The sequence below is a fragment of the Monomorium pharaonis genome, chromosome 9 (assembly GCF_013373865.1).
Source record: "Monomorium pharaonis isolate MP-MQ-018 chromosome 9, ASM1337386v2, whole genome shotgun sequence".
Classification (NCBI taxonomy): Eukaryota; Metazoa; Arthropoda; class Insecta; order Hymenoptera; family Formicidae; genus Monomorium; species Monomorium pharaonis.
Window position 1 is genome coordinate 1,953,997 of NC_050475.1, and position 16,497 is coordinate 1,970,493.

General features: G+C 41.5%; 2 protein-coding genes and 1 long non-coding RNA gene across 7 annotated transcripts in view; 1 reads left to right on the forward strand and 2 right to left on the reverse strand.

Annotated features, from left to right (window-relative positions):
* The window catches only part of LOC114255221, a 37,599-nt gene extending 33,348 nt beyond the window's left edge, over positions 1-4,251 (forward strand). For 2 of the 3 annotated variants that reach the window (XR_004964541.1, XR_004964540.1), the window contains one exon: positions 53-4,251. This is a non-coding gene — a long non-coding RNA (uncharacterized LOC114255221). The remainder of the gene's footprint in view (positions 1-52) is intronic. The other variant, XR_003626524.2, reaches the window with a different exon arrangement.
* A 1,464-nt stretch (positions 4,252-5,715) lies between these two features.
* LOC105839155 (coatomer subunit zeta-1) lies at positions 5,716-7,320 on the reverse strand. Its single transcript, XM_036291711.1, has 6 exons — positions 7,302-7,320; positions 6,884-6,955; positions 6,256-6,501; positions 6,034-6,167; positions 5,874-5,964; positions 5,716-5,763 (listed from the first exon to the last, which is right to left on the reverse strand). The coding sequence occupies exons 2-6, from the start codon at positions 6,899-6,901 to the stop codon at positions 5,716-5,718; spliced, it is 537 nt and encodes a 178-aa protein (XP_036147604.1). The 5' UTR covers positions 6,902-6,955; positions 7,302-7,320.
* Positions 7,321-7,525: 205 nt separating this feature from the next.
* Positions 7,526-11,053, reverse strand: LOC105839154 (sulfide:quinone oxidoreductase, mitochondrial). Of its 3 annotated transcripts, none has more exons than XM_012685254.3 (9): positions 10,224-11,053; positions 9,875-9,968; positions 9,699-9,807; positions 9,405-9,629; positions 9,132-9,332; positions 8,700-8,909; positions 8,408-8,594; positions 8,087-8,333; positions 7,526-7,992 (listed from the first exon to the last, which is right to left on the reverse strand). In XM_012685254.3, exons 2-9 carry the CDS (start codon positions 9,958-9,960, stop codon positions 7,923-7,925), a joined length of 1,335 nt encoding a protein of 444 aa, XP_012540708.1. In that variant the 5' UTR covers positions 9,961-9,968; positions 10,224-11,053; the 3' UTR covers positions 7,526-7,922. The 3 variants fall into 3 exon arrangements, with proteins under 3 accessions (XP_012540708.1, XP_012540707.1, XP_012540706.1); XM_012685253.3 differs by having other exon boundaries at positions 9,875-10,016; positions 10,224-11,051; XM_012685252.3 differs by lacking the exon at positions 10,224-11,053 and adding an exon at positions 10,047-10,183.
* Positions 11,054-16,497: the final 5,444 nt, after the last annotated feature.

A 16,497-nucleotide genomic window follows, 5' to 3' on the forward strand; every position in this document is an offset into this window, starting at 1 on the left:
TTAAATATGTTTCTTCTCTAAGTATTAACAATTTTCTTAATTCTTCTTTCAGGTATCTCGTTATAGGGAAGAGGTAGCTCGATGAACGAGGGTTAAACGCCAGCCAACAACTTAATTGATAGGAGCGGAAGGATTAATTTTAAATCGGATCCGCGCGCGCGACTTCGGAGATCGGCCCCCGCGCGCACGAGAGGCCGATTGTACATATTGTACATAACGCCTATATAACGCCAGAACATCCAGCGGCCATGATGGCTCTGGTCTCTCTCGCTTATCGGCGAAGGGAGAGGGGGAGATGTGTCGGGTCGATACTTCGGAGTTGAGCGAGGAAGTCCGTAAGCGTTGCACCCCACCGGACGGCACTCGGAGGGAACGGGAGGAGGGTAAGAGCGGGAGGGAGGGGGGAACTCGTTCACCACTCCTTGCTCGCCGATTGGTCCTGGCAGGACGGCACGTCATTGGGCGGTGCGACGCGCCCGTCGGATGAAAAGGGACGAGAGTTTATCCTAAGGATATACCTGTCCCGCGTATCCCGCATACACTATTAGGGCGGAGGAAGGGACGACGGGGAAAGGGAACGACGAGATTAAGGGCAAGCAGAGCCCATAAGCGGACAAATCGGACCCTTTCGCCGCAACTTCGGTATCATTCGGTTCGCGCATACATACCTACGTGCGACCGACCTGTTTCACCGCCGTTGTTAAGCCCGATGGACTGAGATAAATCGCCGGGCATCGTTCAATGTCCGCGGCGTCGTTAGACAAAGGTATAACAATCAAGGCGTTATTATAGTCTACTTCGCGATGAGTTGTTCCGTAAGCGCGTTGGCCAAAAGCTTTTAGCACGAAATCGAAAATATCTTCAGCGATTAAAGATAATAAATATCAGCGATGCTGATTATTAATTTGAATTAGATAAATTGAAATTACATAAATTTTCAAACGATTTAATCTTGTTTCGCTATATGAATTTCAATAATATATACAATTTACAATTTTTATGATCTCATGGATGGATGATAAATATTAAGTCGCTCAATCAATCATGGATTAATCACGCCTGACTATTTTTGAAAACGCTATCTCGCTCTAGAAAAGCTACACGGCTTTCGTATTATTTAGTGCGGAAAAGAGAATACCATATTGTCTCGGTACAGTAATTCAGTAGCAAGTTCGGGCGACAAAGAGAGGGTTTTCTGTTTTACCATCCCTTGCGCTTCGCTTCTCGTCGATGATTGGCGGTAGCGAAGGAAGGATCGCGGAGGACGACGAGAGGGATGAAAGGAGGCTAACTTGGTGGGGGAAATTGCACGGCAGCAGAATCCGTGACTCGGATAAGGAGCACGAAGAATCTTCCTTCCGCACCCCCTCTCGTCGACTCCTGCAACCCCTTTTTCCGCGAGCGCCACGTGAGTCGTGAAACGCTATCATCAAGCATTCATAACGTGTAGCAGCGTGTTTATCAAAGGGACTCCTTTCAGCCTTCTCTCTTTCTCTTCGAAAATACCGAGAATCTCTTCCTTCCTGAAAGAAACTATGCGCCTAACAAACACGTTAAAGATCAAGAGTGCATATAAAAAAATCTAATTTTTCTTTTGTATCTCTATCTTCTAATGTCATTATTTATTGGGGAAAAACTTTAAATTTAAATTAAGACTAAATTTGTCATTTTTAAATCATATCTTTTCCTCTTTCCTTTTTTTGCTTCTCTCTTTTCTCTTTTTCTTGATTATTGTTGATCTCATCAACACGAAGATGCAAACATAATTATCTTATTTTTAATGTCATAAATAAATCAATAGTAGCATGTTATCATTTTCAATAAAAGCTACACATTTCTGCATTTCACAGATTCGTGATTTCATACTTGCAATCGGTCTGTTATAATGTTAATAAGTTTAAAATCAGTATATCGTTACAAATTAATTTTGTACCTATACATTTACACAGTAGTAATAATTTATTTCAATTAAGTTATATAAATATATATGTAGACTTATATGCTATTTATGCTACAATTTATATTTTCAGAGTACAATACAAAAATAACCACAAACAAAATAAAGAAGATAAAAAAAACAAGATAAATGTAAAAAGAAAAATGCGAGAGAAATGCTCTCGCAAACGAGAAAGAAATAGAGTGAAAGAGAGACGTGATGGTCAGCGTTACCAAGTAATAGATCGCAAGAGGAGAGAAATCTGTGATGAAACGATGACGTGTGACAACAGAGGTAATGAAGATACCACAAATAGATTCGTGCATGCGAGCGCACGATCTCTCGCCGCTCGTACCGGCACGGTGCGCAAATCCCGGTGATATGGAGGGTGGCAGTGAGGGAGGTGATCTAAACGAGATTAATCGCGAGAGTAGTCGCTTTATCCTGGCGAATAACTTTCCGAAACCAGACAACGATTACGGCTGTTTGGTGTTCGCGCGGGGTCCGGCCACGGTATACATTCGTGAAAGAGAGCAACGCACCAGCCACGGCACGTCCTGACATATGGGTTTCCAGGGCTTTGCTTGTCTGGGTCTGGCCGCGGTCCCGGGGTCTTTGTGCGGGGGTGGTAAATGGGATGTCATCGTGTTAAATGGCCCCTGATCCCCGGCGACAGCCCCGGGCGCGGCCCATTGAAAAGCACCCGGCCCGGGCGCCAATTCTTGCGGCTAATTCACGCCGTTTATACGTTTAATTGCCCTTGCCGAGCCACCTGGACCACCGTGCTCGCGTGCGCGCGCGCAAGAGAGAGAGAGAGAGAGAGAAAACATTAGGAACGGGATTCGATTCGAGTTTCCGTTTAACGGACGCGCTTAGCGTCTCGGGCATGTGCCGTTCACGACGACGCTCGTCCCTCTTCCTTTCCCCCCCTCTCCTCCTTTTCTCTGTGTGTATAATATATATATATATATATATCTTTCTCTCTTGTCGAGGTTATTGATTTACGAGAGCACCTCTTTCCGGTTAGATACGTGCACGTCAACGCGCTCGGATGTATCTAAACCTAAAGATTACCGGACAGAGACCATCCCCGATGATACATGAATCAACGCTCTTAGCTGTCGGTCACGAAGTAACAAGATACTGACGGCGTCGCGATGCCGGCAACGTCGAAACGGATGTCGCAGTCTGAACGGTAGAGGTGTTAGCAGGGTACTTTTGTAAGAGATTGTCTTTTTTTGGAGATGGTTACATTTAATTGAGAAGCTCATCGAGGCTCGTTGCCATTCTTTTGTCCTTCCAATTTATCTGCTTGGAGACATTAATTTATTTGCGTAACCCTCGTCGTATTATTTCAAAGATGATAAAATGAGAGAAACGCGCGCGCCTGTCTGAAATTAATTCCCGTTACTAGTAGGAGGAAAGCGCGGTGTGCGCTTCTCGTCAACGTGTCGTCGTTATTAACGTCCTGCTCGTTTTCTCGCTTGACGGGTCGTAAATCGCGGTATCGACGGCTCGCACGAAAGTGAGAAAAAAAAGAGTCACGACGCAACCGAGCGTCGACGGGGTAAAGGAGAGAAATTGATGAAGTGCTCTCTCTCTCTCTCGTGTAGGGTATTCAGGAAATAGACGAACTCTGCACGATATTCGGAGCACGAGCTATAGCTAGAAGAACCTTTGTGAAATGTCTCCTTTTGAAGAAGAAAACGACCGATTATTAGAAAATTTAGGGATAGATACATCGATAAATCTGAAGGCTGTGATTTTATTAGGATCAAAAGACGTTTTATTCTGTGTTTATCGTGGAAGGATCTGCGTGCATATTTTTGGGGGTATATTTCCGATTTAGAAAATCATTTTATTTCAATTTTTGAGTCTTGCAATCTTTTTTTTCAAACATGACCTACAACTTTGGTTCTTTAAAAATATTGTTATACATAAAAGTAAATTTTACATATAAGTAAAAATATTATTCTCTATAAAAGATCTGTATACGAGGTATTGTTGTACGAGGAATAATTCAAGTAGAACATTCTGACAAGATCGACTTTTAAACAAGCACATAATATAAAAGAAAAAAAAGAAAATGTGAAGGATAAGGCATAATTATCTAATATAATATAATTAAAATATCTGTTTGTATAATGCAGTGAAATTAACAAGTAATTTTAGATTTAAAGAGTAATTATTAATTTATTGACAAAAGTACAAAGATATGTAAGACATAGCAACGTTGATTAATCAGGCATCGAAAACAATAAAACATAACTGATAACATTGAAATGAGGTACGGAATAAGCAAGTAATTAACGAGATGAGGAAGAAGTGAGAAAAGAAACGAAGCGAGAGAGGGAGAGAAAAAAAAGAGAAAAATGGCAGACGAGCTGCGCGTCCTGGCCGCCGCGATCTCCAGGAAAATGAACGCCATAAATAAAGTCGGCCGGCCAATAATTCCGTCGCGATCGAGCGACGAGAGTTTTTCATCGGGTCGCGCGCGAGAAAGAGTAGTGGTGCCGGGGGTTGGGAGAGCAACGGAAGAGAGCAGGTGGCGATGGAGGAGGCAGAGGTAGAGATGGTGGAAAAGCGGAAACGCGCGACGCAAGAGGGTGGACTGGGTGGCGTTCGGACAGTTTGTAATCAAATTGAAAATTCCCAGCGCGGAGGAGGCCGATGAAAGAGTAACCAACGGACGCGATCGAAACGGGTCGTCCACGGGTCGCCATCACGTGACGACGGATAAACGGAGGAACCGGCTGGTATTCCGCATCACTTCTCCGTAGAGCCGCGTTACCCATCTCTTTCACCCTCTCTTTCTCTCTCTCTCTCTCTCGGTCTGTTTCTCTGTCTCCCTACTTTCTTCTCCTCCCCTTTCCCTCTCGTCCATGACCACCCTCGCTCGCTGGATTTCCCTGGGGGGCGGTGGGCGCCGATGGGGGCCGCCACACCATGTAAAAAGTTCGTGCGAGCAATTCAGCATCGCCGACGAGGTTCCATTAGAGACGCGCGCGCGGGGATTGAAGCCGGTGTAATTTCGATAAACTCGCCGATCTCGACGCTATAATCACGCGAAGATGATCCCCATATTTATCCCCGGATTTATATACGGAGTACAGCTGTCCGCGTGCCTCACGACAACGGAGATCGCTCGCGAAATACATGATTGTATTTTGTAAAATATGTAAAATGTAAAGTGAAAATATGTGTATAAACTTATAAAAGATAGTCACATTTTGAAATCGTGTACAATATGGTATATTAAAATACATATTCTGTAAATATATTAAATTAAATAAGAGAATACTATCTCCGAAACGATAAAATCTTTCTCAGCTTTAGTTATAAATCAAGTGGCGTCACCTAGTGAAGAAGATATTAACTATTTCTTGTCGGTAATTATAAGACAATTTTAATTTTTTTTACAGATACGGTCGCTAGTTATCTTATCGATTGACTGTAATATTCCTTACTAGATAAAATGTATAAATTCTAAAAAATTTTCTAAAGTTCCAAAACCTTCGATTCTAGATTTATTTAATTATAAAAATAAAAATTTCAATAATCGATTACAGCAAGATATTAACATATCAGCAAGGAGATTGTACCATTCAAAATTACAAGAATTTTCTACGATTCCAAAAATTGAGAATAAAAAATAAATCAATATAAACAATGTAAATTATTTATATCGATTGTTATTTAAATGTTTGTATTATACAATAATAATAGGTATGTATTACGAATATATTCATACGAGATAACCATATATAAAAAGAAAATATTTATTTTAATAGTGACCACTTGAGCTGTTCCTTAGCAGATTGCAACACCTGAAACAAAGAAACAATCCATATGAATCAAGTTATATTAATTTATTTACATTGTTTGCAACTTAAAAAAGATGAAGAAAAAATACATTTTTCAAAATAAAATATATTACCTGTGCTACTGTTTGTTCTCCAAGTGGAATGTCATCTGTCCGCAAGGCTACCCTCTGCACCACACTTGTTGCATCCGCATCCAAAATTATACTAGGGGGAAAAAAAATCATGTTACTTTGCTTATTACATTAAAAAATAACTAAATAATACTTTGCTTACCCTCCATCACAAATCTCATCCATTGCTAGCATCACTATGTCCAAACTGTCTAATACTGCTCTTTTCTCTACATTCTTTCTAAGGATCTGACTAACAGAGTCGTACAGGCAATTCAAGACACTCATCAGGATTAACTAAAATACAGATCCAATATGAATTAATACATATATATTCTGTGACTATCAAAGTATTTAACAATCCCATAATAATAATAATACACACTTCATTTTCATGCGAGCTACCCATCACGTAGAAAAATAAATCTACGTTACTTCTGTAGACACAAGTCAAACCATCTAACATAATGATCTCCGCGTTTGCCCGATGTGTTTTACTGAACAGATTCTTCTCAAAAGTTTTCTGTTCCTTTGATGTTGGGAATATATTCTTGTCATAATACTTTGCCAATATCCTATTGCCATCATTATCAAGGATGGCCATTCCCTTGACAGTGTACAGTGTAGGCTCCTAAAACAATTTAATCATGTCAATATAATATAAAAATATAATAAAACTATATATATTTATACAATACATAACAGAATATATATAGCGCAAGATTTAAGTTAGAAATATTAAACTATTTAAAACAATATCTGTAGTTTCTTTTTTAAAAATTACCCGAGAAATAAAACTGACAGGACACACTAGAAATAAAATCAATTATACCATAAGATCGATTAGAAATTGAATTGTGTCACATTTAGGTTATGTCATGCTTCTTTCAAATATCCATTGCGGTTCTCTCAAGCTAATGTACTGCGGTATTTTTATCACGAATATATGCCACAAGGTTTCTTAATTGATAATCTTAGTGCAAAAATAATTTTTATTTATCATAAAAACCTACCAGCGGTTGACCATCCATGCTTATGGTTTATGCTGAATTTTAACGTTTGACGACGTGGTCGGTTTACGTCCACAGTGCTGCCAGACCCCCCGCCATGGGTCAAGCCGCGCATGTGTAATGGATGGCAAATACAGTTATGTGTATTATGGGCGCTTAATTTTGGCGGGCCCAGTACTCTCAGTACAGAGGATATCTCAGTAGTATTTTTGCCAAATAAAATATTTTTCTTAATTACAGAAAAATGTGTATTTTTTATCATTATGTGAACATTCTACTCTCTACTTATCCACGCACACCTGAGTGTGTAGTCACAAGAGTCTACAGATTTGTGATACGTTACTGTATTTCAACTCGTAAGCGCATGCGTCGGCCTACCGTGCCGGGCAACCCGGCAAAATCTGGCAGCTCTGTACGTCCATCCTGTCCATCGAGCCGACAGGGCTGCACTAAGTGCTTAAATATAAATCTCCCTAGATAGTGTTTTTAGACTTATGGCGAATTCGGTTGGGTGCACTAGTGCGCCCTCGTTCAGTGTTTCGTGTTCGGTTGCCTTGTATTTAGAATAGGAAAAACTAAACTGCACTAAACGAGGGCGCACTGGTGCACCCAACCGAATTCGCCATTAAACGTTTTCGTCTGAAATTCTCTTCAGTTTATATATATTTCTGTAATACAAAAATTTTCATGAAACTTTTAATAACTTAGACTATATATTCTAACAATATTATGTACAATATTATTATAACATTACAATAATGTAGAAAAGATACTTTTCCATTCATCATATATATGCATTATAAATGTTATTAAATTTTATTATATATATTTTATATAGGAGATAGGAATTACACACACACACACACACACACACACACACACACACACACACACACACACACACACACACACACACACACACACACACACACATACAACACACGCGCGCGCGTGTGCAACCTTTAATTAGATATACAACGTTGTTTTTTACTCAATTGCGAAAAAAGGTGCATATTTCTCTTCGGAATTCTTTCTATACGAGCTAATTCTTGTGATCTTTTTTTAGAAACTTCGTAAATTTGCGGAAGAATTCTGGTCCGTTCCAGTAACCTCTGTAAAAAAAAAAGTACGTAATAATACAAAAAATTAACATATTTCATATATACACTTGAGACGTCAATCAATACCCATTATAAACTATCTCACCTCAACATCAAGTCCCAATATATAAACGGAAATAGATATTTCTTTAATAGAAACATAGCATAAAATTCTTTGCCCTGATCCACTGGAAAGGTCTCTTTTGGCTGCAAATTGTAGTCGAACTCTGCTAGAATGCACTTGCCGTAACCGGTAACTAACGGACACGACGCGTAGCCGTCGTAGGCCATCATCATTGGTTTATTATCCAAGTCGTCTAATATATTCTGATACAACACTTTTCCCTGTGCAGCTGTATAACAAATGCTTTATAAATCATCTTATATGTTAGCAATGTCTTAAATTTAGAAGATATTCTTTCTTTACCTATTGCAGCCATTGTTTTAGAATTCGGTGTGTTTGTACAATCGCCTATGCCAAATATATTTGGATACTTTGTGTGTCGCAGCGTTTTAGGATCGACGGAGAGAAATCCAGCTTCATTAGTCAGCGCTGGATGTTCCTTTAAAATTGCAGGCGGTCCCATTGGAGGCGTCACGTGAAGGAGAGAGTACTAACACATACAATAACGTAGTTAATGTCACATAATAAAGTATTTGTGATTTAAATTGATTGGTAATAACATTGACTTCATTTTTATTACAAAGATAAAACGTACTTCCTGCACTAATGTCTCTCCCGGTGAGTTTAGCTTTTCAAACGTGGCTTGTTTCTTGCTCGGATCTATCTTCACAAGATTCGTTTGAAGATTGACAGTGATATCTCTCTGCTTACAAACGCCCCAGAGGGAATCGGCATATTTCTTAACTCCAAATATAACTGGCAATGCTGTATTATATACGACATCGATGTTATTCCGTAACTTGCGCTGAAACAAACATTAGTTTAAAATTAATGTTATTTGATAAATATTCCCCTGCAAATTGGCGTATGATAGATAGCCGTAGAGATATAAGGTACATAGGTATTCAACCTGGTTAAATAAACTCCATTTATAATTTATTTTTTAAATATTATAGTTTCTTATATTTTTTTCTAAATGTGTAAAATAATTTGTTCTAAACAATTGAGTTCTATTTAAGTGTTTTACTTTGCGAAAGTAGTCCTCGGCAATATAGGCGATTTTCTGAGGCGCGCCTGGGCACTTCACCGGAGTATTTGGAAATGTGAACACCGCGGTTCCTCGTCCAGTGTTTTTTATCTTCTGGTAAACTTGAGGCACAGTGTCAGGCCCATAAATAGAGCATACTTGCGCATCTGGATCATGTATGCTGTCCAACAGACCTGGAATCTATAATAAACATTATAAGTTAGGCCATTGTATAAATTTAGTTTAAATCAGAAGCTCTATCTAATAACTTACTTTGTCCCAGGACAATTGCAAGCCGAGTGCAACGATCATAATATCATATTCTATAGTATCTCCTTGATGTGTCGACACTTTGTTAACGTCTGGTTGAAACCCGATGACAGAAGCTTTCAACCATTTTGCTTTCTTTGGCAAAACCTCTTTCATATACCTTCGCGATGACGCATAAGAACTGATACCACCGCCGACCAAAGTGAACAAAGGTTGATAATAATGCACCTAGAAAAATTAAAAGAGTTTATCGTCAAGGAAAGTTGCACGTATCATTGATTTTTATTTGTTACTCACATCACTGGGCTCCAGCACAATAATCTGCTTCGGATCATTCAACTTCCTTGACAGTTTCGAAGCCATCGAGCAGCCAGCAGTACCGCCTCCAACCACTAAGATTTTGCAGCTAACAAAAAATTTAAGTATGTTAAGAATTATGTTCAAATGATGTTCTAGCAAAACATTATACTTACGAATAATGGACCTGCTTGCATTCATTTCTAAACAATATACACTTTGACAGCAACGTGGGATTGTGGGGCACCAGTAAACGAGACATGATGTATCCTGAAAGTTATATGTGACTCTGAAGGGAAATCAACGCGATTTGAGTACCTGTAAAGAAAATTATGTAAATGTATCAACCTGTCATTACAGGTCTTGGCAATGCGCTATCGGTGGCCGTTCCGTTGGAATTAATAAAATTAATCAAGATAGGATAGCTTAAAGATACAAAATATGTGTGACGCGCGATAAAAAAAGAATTCGTTTATTAACAACAGCAGACCGATATCGCGTATCAACGGTGCGAGACATCTGTACCTTGTTTACATACGGTTGGCCTTCAAATCTTTTTTTTTTTTTTGTAAATTTAATGTGTCACATTTGTTGGGGATATCTGACACTGTTGACTGTATCTGTTAAATGACGGTGCGATACGGTCACCCTATGCTTCAAATCTCCTGGCTCTAGGTTAATCCCTCATCACGTCCGGTCGTACTCGTTACCTGGTCTCCATTTCACGATATCGCGAGCCACTCGAAAAAAAAGGTTGATTGAAAATCACGACTGGACAGAGGTACGTCGCGTGCGCGAGACCCCACAGTCCGCACATCTGACGTCCGGTACATCACGATGATGGGCGAAAAAATCCTCGTAACCTTGAAATGCCTCTCGTTCTCGCTCTTGCATGGAGATGGATGGAGAATAGAGATGAATTTACAGCTGGTAGAGCTGGCAGAGCGCCACAGAGCGCAGACTCTCCCCATGTCTTATAAGTCTTACAACTTATGCGAACATTGTGTGTCGAAACCATAGACCTTCTATGATCGAAACGTATAGTTAACGTATGAAAGATATTATTTTAACATATTAATAAAACAAATTTTTAACAAATTCATTTTTACTTCAATAGAGTATATATTAGGAAAGAAAGAAGAAAGTACAAATTGAAATTTTTTAATGCTAAATGCTAAGAAAGAATTAAGAAAGTACAAATTGAAACAACTATAAAATTAATTATTACTTCTTAAAACATTTATATAAGCAAATAATGGTTTTTGTTATTTACAAATATCACATGCACTTGTAATTTAAATGTAATTTGCCGTTTTTCGAGAGCGTGCCGCAATGCACGAAAAGTCGGTTCCGTAAATAATTTTACAGAAAAACCGCACGGTATATATTTATATCATATTTATTAATACTAGAACATTACAAGCGCGCGCGCAGCGCGCGCTATTTGATTTTTTACTTTAAAAATAATAATAATTGCAATTTGATTTTCTTTATCTTTTGTTTACATTAATCAAACGTCTTCTGCAATTTTAAATAAAAAAATGTAAAGTTTAATTATACATACATACCTACATACCTACCTACCTACATACATACATACATATACATACCAACATACATACCTACTTGCATACTTACTGCTATCTAGCTACCTAGCTACCTAGCTACCTAGCTACATATTTATCTAGTTACGCTCGCTCGTTTGCTCCCTCTCTTCCACCTTTTTTCACTTACTCACTCACACACTCAGTCACTCACTGGCTCACTCCGCGCTCACTCGCTCACTCTTCGTTCACTCGTCGCTCACTCGCCAGCTCGCTCACGCGCTCACTCCTCGCTCACTCGCCAGCTCGCTCACTCGCTCACTCCTCGCTTACTTCTCGCTCACTCACTTGCTCACTCCTGGCTCACTCCTGAATCACTCCCGACTCACTCCCGGCTCACTCCTCGCTCACTCCTCGCTTACTCACTCACTCACTCCAGGCTCACTCCCGGCTCACTCCCGGCTCACTCCCGGCTCACTCCCCGCTCACTCCCGGCTCACTCCTCGCTCACTCCTCGCTCACTCACTCACTCACTCCTGGCTCACTCCCGGCTCACTCCCGGCTCACTCCCGGCTCACTCCCGGCTCACTCCCGGCTCACTCCCGGCTCACTCCCGGCTCACTCCTCGCTCACTCCTCGCTCACTCACTCACTCACTCCTGGCTCACTCCTGGTTCACTCCCGGCTCACTCCCGGCTCACTCCCGGCTCACTCCCGGCTCACTCCCGGCTTACTCCCGGCTCACTCCTCGCTCACTCCTGGCTCACTCCCGGCTCACTCCCGGCTCACTTCCGGCTTACTCCCGGCTCACTCCTCGCTCACTCCCGGCTCACTCCCGGCTCACTCCCGGCTCACTCCCGGCTCACTCCCGGCTCACTCCCGGCTCACTCCCGGCTCACTCCCGGCTCACTCCCGGCTCACTCCCGGCTCACTCCCGGCTCACTCCCGGCTCACTCCCGACTCACTCCCGGCTTACTCCTCGCTCACTCCCGGCTCACTCACTTGCTCACTCCTGGCTCACTCCCGGCTTACTCCCGGCTCACTCCTCACTCACTCCCGGCTTACTCCCGGCTCACTCTTGGCTCACTCCCCGCTCACTCCCGGCTTACTCCCGGCTCACTCCTGGCTCACTCCTCGCTCACTCCCGGCTCACTCCCGGCTCACTCCTCGCTCACTCCTGGCTCACTCCCGGCTCACTCCCGGCTCACTCCCCGCTCACTCCCGGCTCACTCCTCGCTCACTCCTCGCTCACTCACTCACTCACTCCTCGCTCACTCACTCACTCACTCCTGGCTCACTCCTGGCTCACTCCCGGCTCACTCCTGGCTCACTCCCGGCTCACTCCCGGCTTACTCCCGGCTCACTCTTCGCTCACTCCTGGCTCACTCCCGGCTCACTCCCGGCTCACTCCTGGCTCACTTCCGGCTTACTCCCGGCTCACTCCTCGCTCACTCCCGGCTCACTCCCGGCTCACTCCTCGCTCACTCCTGGCTTACTCCCGGCTTACTCCTCGCTCACTCCCGGCTCACTCCCGGCTCACTCCCGGTTCACTCCTCGCTCACTCACTCGCTCACTCCTGGCTCACTCCCGGCTCACTCTCGGCTCATTCCCGGCTCACTCCCGGCTCACTCCTCGCTCACTCCTGGCTCACTCTCGGCTTACTCCCGGCTCACTCCTCGTTCACTCCCGGCTCACTCCCGGCTCACTCACTCGCTCACTCCTGGCTCACTCCCGGCTCACTCCCGGCTCACTCCTGGCTCACTCCCGGCTTACTCCCGGCTCACTCCCGGCTCACTCCCAGCTTACTCCCGGCTCACTCCTCGTTCACTCCCGGCTTACTCCCGGCTCACTCCCGGCTCACTCCCGGCTTACTCCTCGCTCACTCCCGGCTCACTCACTTGCTCACTCCTGGCTCACTCCCGGCTTACTCCCGGCTCACTCCTCACTCACTCCCGGCTTACTCCCGGCTCACTCTTGGCTCACTCCCCGCTCACTCCCGGCTTACTCCCGGCTCACTCCTGGCTCACTCCTCGCTCACTCCCGGCTCACTCCCGGCTCACTCCTCGCTCACTCCTGGCTCACTTCCGGCTCACTCCCGGCTTACTCCCGGCTCACTCCTCGCTCACTCCCGGCTTACTCCCGGCTCACTCTTGGCTCACTTCTCGCTCACTCCCGGCTCACTCCCGGCTCACTCCCGGCTCACTCCCGGCTCACTCCCGGCTCACTCCCGGCTCACTCCCGGCTCACTCCCGGCTCACTCCCGGTTCACTCCCGGCTCACTCCTGGTTCACTCACTGGCTCACTCCTCGCTTACTCCTCGCTCACTAACTGGCTCACTCTTTGCTCACTCCTCACTCACTCACTCACTCACTCACTCACTTACTTCTCACAACACAAAAAGAATATTTAGGCGAGAATTTAGCGAATTATTAAATAATTCGTAATTTAACAGCTCATTTGCACGCAGCTTAATCTTCTAATCATTAATAAAATATTTTAATTGTGCATGTAATATTACTTCAAGAATCTCGAAATATCTACTTCGATATATAATGAATCGTTATTACAAATATTTTAATAGTATGAATTCGTTTATTGTGATATCAAAAATATAAGGTTGCAACGAAGCTCTATGAAATAAAAAAAAACAATAAGTTTACTTATCAGACAATATATAAAATGTAAAACAGATTATTTGGCGTTTACTTATTTCTACAATATCTATGGCCATGGCTATAATACCTATTATACATATTACACGTCAAATATTTTGATAAAAAAACTTGCTCAAGTATCCATATCCTTTTGGTTCACAGTGATAGCCTGGATGTATGCTCGGCATTCTTTTTTTTCTTTTATAAGCGAATTAAAATTTGCATATATGTTCAGAAGAAATCTTCCCTCCCACGGGTACGACCTTGTCGTGGTGGGAGGGCTCAGTACTCCGAGGGCTTGAATGCCTGTGGAGGAAGCTAACAGTACCCATTGCACTTATTAGGTTTGTTTTCTATTCCTGCACTGCTGCACTAATGCAATAAGTAAGAATGAGAAAAAATATATTTGTCTTATTCTAACTTATTGCACCAGTGCAGCAGTGCAGGAATAAAAAACAAATCTATTACGTCGTCGATCGTAAAATTGTGGTTCGTCGCGTTAACGCGGTTCGGGAGTGCCGACCGATGACCAATTGAATTGAAAACGAACCGTAGCCGGTTCATCGTGTTTGCTTCGGGAGTGCCGTTCAAGTAAATGGACTTTTAATTAGTCCTCGTGCGATTGTGACTTTAATAATCGCGAGTGTTTTTCGCGAGTGTCTCGTGACAAGAAAGGACAGCCTATTCTGAGAGGAGGAGGAGGTCCAGAAAGGGCATCGGGCATCAGCGGAGCAACCTTGGGGTAAATATTTTTTATTTACACGGTTTTTATTATTTATTCATTTTAATATATAATATAATATTTAATATATAAATTATAAAATTTTCAAAAATATTTATTATTTTAAGCGCTGTTTTAATTTGAATCTTATATTTTTGTGTTACAGTATCATCGCAGCTTTGTGGCCGAATAACTCCGCTCGTTGCGCATCGGATTGGTGAGTGACAATTTTTATATTATGGAACAACGAATCTATGAAATTTATGTTAAATATCTCTTTATGTATTATGTATTATAAATAGTGCAGATAAATGCGACAATTCATAGATTCGTTGTTCCAAATGTTTTTTGCTTGCATTTCTTATTAAAACGTGTATAAGTGTATACACGTTTTAATAATGTACTTGTTTTACAAGTGTACTTGTTTGATTTATTATTTAAATTATCTGGCTGTCATGCAGCTAGAATGGATTTGGCCAGGATCAACGAAAGGTGAGTCCAATCTGGCCTGGAAAAAAAGAAAAAGAAATATTAAAAGTTGGGTGTCAAAAATTAACGTAGGTAGGTAGGTAGGGATACGGGTAGGTAGGAATAGGTAAACGAATAAATGGAAATACGGATAGGCAGGAAAATAAATCTAGGGTTGCAGGGCTTGCAAATGTGTTGTTTATCGCTTGTTTCATACTTTTCCCGTTAGGTCATGTTACAGGAAAGAGGAGATTTTAGTGGGTAGGCGGCGGTGAGGCTTTTCGTCCGACGTGCCTTCCGTTGAATCCCACATAAGCCTACGAGCACGTGGAGTGCATATTCATGGTGTAATCGGAAAATTGACGAAAGTATGTTTTGACGACGCGAGAAGATACTATGCGTCCGCAAGATCACAAAAGAAGACAATGGAGAATTTTACATTCCACGTGAATCATGCTCCTTGTGCGTTTACTGCTTTTGCTAGTGTTCGTCGTATCAGATTTGCAAAATGCAGTGGATGCTGTACTGCAAGATACAGGCTTAAGTTTTAAAAATCTGAAACTAATGACATTTGCGCGTCGAATTCGGCTGTAAAAATGAGAAATTTCTTATATCTATATTTAAGATTATTTTAAGGGTTTATCGGACATACAATCTTAGACAAAAGTGCATGAAATTTGAAATACTTAAATTTCTACGCCTAACACATAGTAAATCTAGATGTAAAAAACTTGAACGATAGTTGGAGTCTTATTTTTACTTATACAAAGGTATTTTTCACGTATTTGCGATTTTTTTCACTTATGAGTTTAAACTTTTGACAGTGAAAATGCACAATTATCTCAAGTTATATTTTATTTCTTTAAAACGGTGTAGTGAAGACAATTGAAACTTGGCAGATATTTTCATCTATTCATATACTAGATGTACAAAAAAATTCAAAACACTGGTATATACTATTTCTTGTATATTTTTTTAGCTGTTTTATCCGTCAAGATCGTTTTTTTCCGTAAGATAGAAAAGGATACCATGTAAAATCGGTGAAAATTAAAATAGTTATAACTCAGCAACCGTTTAGTGGATGCGTTTTCAATTTTTTGCAGTACGTTAGGGAAACTAAAAGAACAATTTCACAAATTTTTAGCAACTTTGTATCATTTTGAACTTCATTCCGATACATTCTTAAGGACTGTCTTAAAAGATGCCATCAGCCAATCACAAAGCCGTATTAGCATCTTAAGACATTATTTGAGACTATCTTAAAATAAGATTCGACTATTAATACCAGCCTCAGATTCCTTTCTGCATCTAATCACTTTTATGAGAGTTGATAATTGATGTTAGTGAATTTGACGCTAAAAAATACACAATTTATAAAGGGACGGGATAAAGACAAAGAAAAACGTCTCACTA

Excerpts from the sequence above, each read along its gene's own strand:
- LOC105839155 (XM_036291711.1), bottom strand. Across the intron at positions 5,965-6,033 it reads GATGAGATTTGTGATGGAGG|TATAATTTTGGATGCGGATG; the intron begins GTAAGCAAAGTA and ends TTTTCCCCCTAG. Across the intron at positions 5,764-5,873 it reads GAGAACAAACAGTAGCACAG|GTGTTGCAATCTGCTAAGGA; the intron begins GTAATATATTTT and ends TCTTTGTTTCAG.
- LOC105839154 (XM_012685252.3), bottom strand. Across the intron at positions 8,910-9,131 it reads CCGAGGACTACTTTCGCAAA|CGCAAGTTACGGAATAACAT; the intron begins GTAAAACACTTA and ends TGTTTGTTTCAG. Across the intron at positions 8,334-8,407 it reads TAAAACAATGGCTGCAATAG|CTGCACAGGGAAAAGTGTTG; the intron begins GTAAAGAAAGAA and ends TTTGTTATACAG.